This window comes from Phoenix dactylifera, chromosome 13 (assembly GCF_051530095.1).
Source record: "Phoenix dactylifera cultivar Ajwa chromosome 13, Ajwa_hap1_PhDact_Kaust_v1.1, whole genome shotgun sequence".
Lineage (NCBI taxonomy): Eukaryota > Viridiplantae > Streptophyta > Magnoliopsida > Arecales > Arecaceae > Phoenix > Phoenix dactylifera.
In genome coordinates this window covers 26,813,850-26,817,688 of record NC_143202.1, presented here as the reverse complement: position 1 = coordinate 26,817,688, position 3,839 = coordinate 26,813,850, and the positions used below count along the sequence as shown (strand labels likewise).

Here is a 3,839-nt window from a genome sequence, read left to right as displayed (position 1 = left end):
TAATTTTATCGCTTTTGGCAATGTATAATTTTTGAAGATGATTTCAAGAAGTCCCACCTTTTCTAAGTCGAAGCCAACTTTTCTGAAGTAACTCTTGGATACCGTACTCTTTTCTATCTACTTTTGCTTTTCTCTTAAGGGCGCTAAATCTACATGCTTTCCTGTTCCCTTAATTTTTTTTTTCAAACCAATCACAAGGCAATTTCTCTCTCTCTCTCTCTTTTTCCACAAAAGAAATCTTTTGCTTTCTCCTTTTCTTTTACTTTATCTTGTTGAGACCATGCAAGAATCTGACCACTCCTCAATTGAAAGTTCATTATTCAATAGACTAGAAACTAAGCATGAAGTGTGGTTGAACCTGAGGAAGGTAATTGGTCCTCTTCATGTGAAGTCCAGTTCAATCGCACACTTTTGGTACAGGATGCTGTAGCTGATTGGTGCATGGATGGTGGTAAGTCATTACAATGGTTCCTCAAGTTTGTAAATAAAACTGATGCAAAATCAAGCAATGGTGAAGTGCAAGAACTAGTTTATCTTATAGAAAAAATTGAGAATCTAAGAAGTATGCAGGAAAGGCAATGGATGGATCAAGAAAACCAGGGAAGTTAACCCTCTGACCCCCATTCCTGCTTTAACCTGGGCAGCGGTCGCATATATAATGACTTTAAACCCTTTCCATTTGAAACAATACTGCAATCAGAGAAAGTGGGAAAACCTTTTCCCAAGTTTTTTTTTTTTTTTTGGGGGGGGGGGGGGGACAAGCTTTTGATCATTTCTATAAGAAAGGTAGTGAGAGGGAGGATCTATAAGAAAGGATAAAAATCCATGAAACTGACTCATCAACATTTCTAAGTGCGTGGTCCTCGAAGCCTTCCCCTTCATATGTTTTGGAGAGGGGTGAGCTGGGAAGTTTCAACTGCGAGAATGAAAGCATGCTTAATTATGAAAGGGAAGCTTCATGCATGCCAACTGCACAATTGGATAGGGAAATCTAGAGAAAGGTTCTACTCAAGGAACAAGATTTCCAACACCTCATAAATGATCGAATTGGTCCTGAATCAGAGTCCAAGCTTATATTTTTAGATAAAGAAACAAGTCTTTTTCAGAAGTAAGGGTGGCCTGATTGCATCGCTGCAACCAATTAGGATGCTATTTCAACATTAGCCAAGGTCCTGAAGAATTAAATCCTCAAAATTTAGAGTGCAGGAAATTCCAAAAGTCACAGATATTCTGAAAAATATATGAGTTATGAACTAGGCCATCCTGATGGACCTCATGTGTATCAGAAAAATAAGACACCCAGCTGATCCACGACAGTTTTCTATTATGATCAAATGTTTGATCTTCCTTAAACAAGATCTTAAACTTGAAAATTAGAACAAAAGCGAGCAACAGCTGCAAATTAACATCTCCACGAAGGTTGTTCTAGTATTTGTACAGAGTAGTTTGGCTGTCAGCAGTTTAAAAGCAAGTCCCCAAAGGGAAATAGCTCTCTGCCGCGAGCCCAAAGAAGAGCATCATCACCACCATTAGCCAGGATGTCCCAGCTCGGAGAAGAGACCCCTGTCCCACCACCTGCAGCCAATTAAAATAAAAACACGCACGCACACGCACGCACGCACACAAAAAAAGATGGCGAAAGAAATAAAAAAAAGAGTAAAAGGACTACTCATTTTCTCAATCATCATTTTTCGGAGAGGAGGGGGGGGGGGGGGGGGGAATAAGTTGATGGAAGGTGAAGGAAGACAACGCACCTGGTTCGCATTCCCAGGGGAGGGCAGAGGGAGAATGGTAGCCGAATCCGTCTCGTCGCTGGGAAGAGGAACCGCCGGATTGCTACTGATGAACGGAATCCCACCGCCGGAGTCCGGCAATGGAGCGTTCGCGGGGGCGTGACCGTTGCTCGGCTCCAATGGGCCGGAAAAAGAAGGAGAAGCAGCCTCCGGCGCGGGCGTGGGGGTAGAACTCGGGGAGCTAATGGGCCAACCGTGGGAGGGCAAATCCCCGCCCGCGGTGGGCGGCAGGGCAATGGGGAACGGGGCGACGACTGTTGGAGGGAAGCTGGGGGCGAGGTCAGGGGTTATCACCCTCACGAGGAGCTTCTCGCCCTTCTCACATCTCCTTCCAGAGCTGTCCCTAGGGGAGAAGTAGTAATAGCCTGGGCGGGCAGCATGCCACTGTGCGCGTGTGTGTGAGAGAGGACATGACATGAGTAGGTAATATGAGTTGAGTATTAACAGTAGAGTAGAAGAGAGTACCGTGAAACGGGTGGAGTTGCTGCCGTCGTAGATGAGGGCAGCCTGGGAGAAGCTGCAGCGATCGAACGCCCTTCTATTGTGGAAGAGGTAAAGATTTTGGAGATGGTGTTTGTGCCTGAACACTAGAGTGGGGTAAGAAGCAGAGAGGAGCTGTGAAATTAGTCGCGGAGAAATAAAGGAAGAATGGGATGCGCATTGCTCAACAATGACGGTCGTGCACTCACCAAGAGAGTCTCCAACTCGAACCGTGAGGCCTTTCCACTCGGCGACGCCGTCCATGACAACGGCATTCATGGCTTGAGAGGGCCGAGCGAGGAGGAAGAGTAGAAGCGAGAGAATTAAGAGGAAGGAAATGGAGAGAGCTCCTCCCATGCTGCTGGATTGTGGTACAACAGGGGAAGTATGAGCCTCTGATGTCTGAATTATAGATACTCCTACTTTCTCGTGAATCAGCCGACGGTGTCGAGACGAAAGCTTTCTGTACGAGCGAAAGTTGCCTGTCGCCAGACTTTGGCGTTGGAGTTAGAGAAGGCTCCGAAAACCGAGCAGTTAAAAAGCGAGAGGGAATCGGTAAAAGGCAAAGTCGGGCATCGATATTGGGAACCGAAGTTTAAAGTGAATAGCTTTTAGTGGTTGGAATGAATTTAATCTAAGCAAATTCTAAAGTAATCGCCTTGGTCAGGGAGCGGTTACTCGTTTATTAACTCCAAAATAATTCAGAGAGCAGTCTCCCAGACAAAGGACGAAGACGTTGTCCAGCGAGGCGTGATAGAGTTTTTGTTTGTATCTCTCTGTCATTTGGTCCATGCAACGCATACGGCATCAGTCTCGAAACGTGATGCTGCTGGGAATTCGATGAGTCAATTTAGGTAGTTGAGAGCACCGTCCATGACTAAAGCCATCATCAATTAAAATTTATGGGCCTGGAACTGAAATCGAGGGAGAACAATATAGATCTCGGCATGCAAGAATGAACACATGATCGGGTGCTGGACTCACAGACCTGCGTAAACCCAATCTGGAAAAATTCCAGATGACAAGACGTTCATCAGCATAAACAGAAAAGGGAAAAATACATATATAGCTAAAACACTGGGATGATGACAAGGAAATAGTCCAGGTCATAACTGTCTCATCAGCAAAGATAAGAGAGAACCAGCTGAAAAAAAAAGAAACATATATAAGTAGTAGGCTCGAACTTGTATCGTTATGTGGCAACGTTTATAACTGACAAAAAAAAGAAAAAATACATAGGTCAACCCAACAGAGATATGATCACTGTAATCTATGCCGTTGCACTTTTCCTGCTAAAAAACTTGGAACGGCAACCATCTTCCCATGTCCAATCTAAAATGCCACCATCTCTAACTATTTTGTTTGCGCTGCTGTGAGTTTTGTACACGCAAATGTATTCTTCTGAAACAGTCGGCAAAGATTGCTGGTGGAGGAAAACAAGTGCTAAATATGCCCTTGTCCCCTTCTTCTAGCTATAAGAGGGGGAAAAAAAGGATCACTATAAATTATTATGTCTGGAGCACTCATCGTACCACTGCATGGAGTGAGCTCTCCTCAGAGAACGTG

General features: G+C 44.7%; 1 protein-coding gene across 2 annotated transcripts; it reads right to left on the bottom strand.

The window, feature by feature from the left end:
- Nucleotides 1–1,209: 1,209 nt before the first annotated feature.
- On the bottom strand, nucleotides 1,210–2,780 carry LOC103703179 (uncharacterized). Of its 2 annotated transcripts, none has more exons than XM_008785949.6 (4): nucleotides 2,483–2,780; nucleotides 2,259–2,380; nucleotides 1,755–2,177; nucleotides 1,210–1,563 (listed from the first exon to the last, which is right to left on the bottom strand). In XM_008785949.6, the coding sequence occupies exons 1-4, from the start codon at nucleotides 2,628–2,630 to the stop codon at nucleotides 1,462–1,464; spliced, it is 795 nt and encodes a 264-aa protein (XP_008784171.4). In that variant the 5' UTR covers nucleotides 2,631–2,780; the 3' UTR covers nucleotides 1,210–1,461. The 2 variants fall into 2 exon arrangements, with proteins under 2 accessions (XP_008784171.4, XP_008784170.4); XM_008785948.6 differs by having other exon boundaries at nucleotides 1,210–1,575; nucleotides 2,483–2,769.
- Between the last annotated feature and the right edge of the window lie 1,059 nt (nucleotides 2,781–3,839).

What these genes read in the sequence shown, in the direction of transcription:
- LOC103703179 (XM_008785948.6), bottom strand. Translation starts at nt 2,630, where the DNA reads ATGGGAGGAGCTCTCTCCATTTCCTTCCTCTTAATTCTCTCGCTTCTA. An exon ending in TCGAGTTGGAGACTCTCTTG is followed by an intron (nt 2,381 to 2,482) that starts GTGAGTGCACGA and finishes ACCCCACTCTAG; the next exon opens with TGTTCAGGCACAAACACCAT. An exon ending in GCAACTCCACCCGTTTCACG is followed by an intron (nt 2,178 to 2,258) that starts GTACTCTCTTCT and finishes ACACGCGCACAG; the next exon opens with TGGCATGCTGCCCGCCCAGG.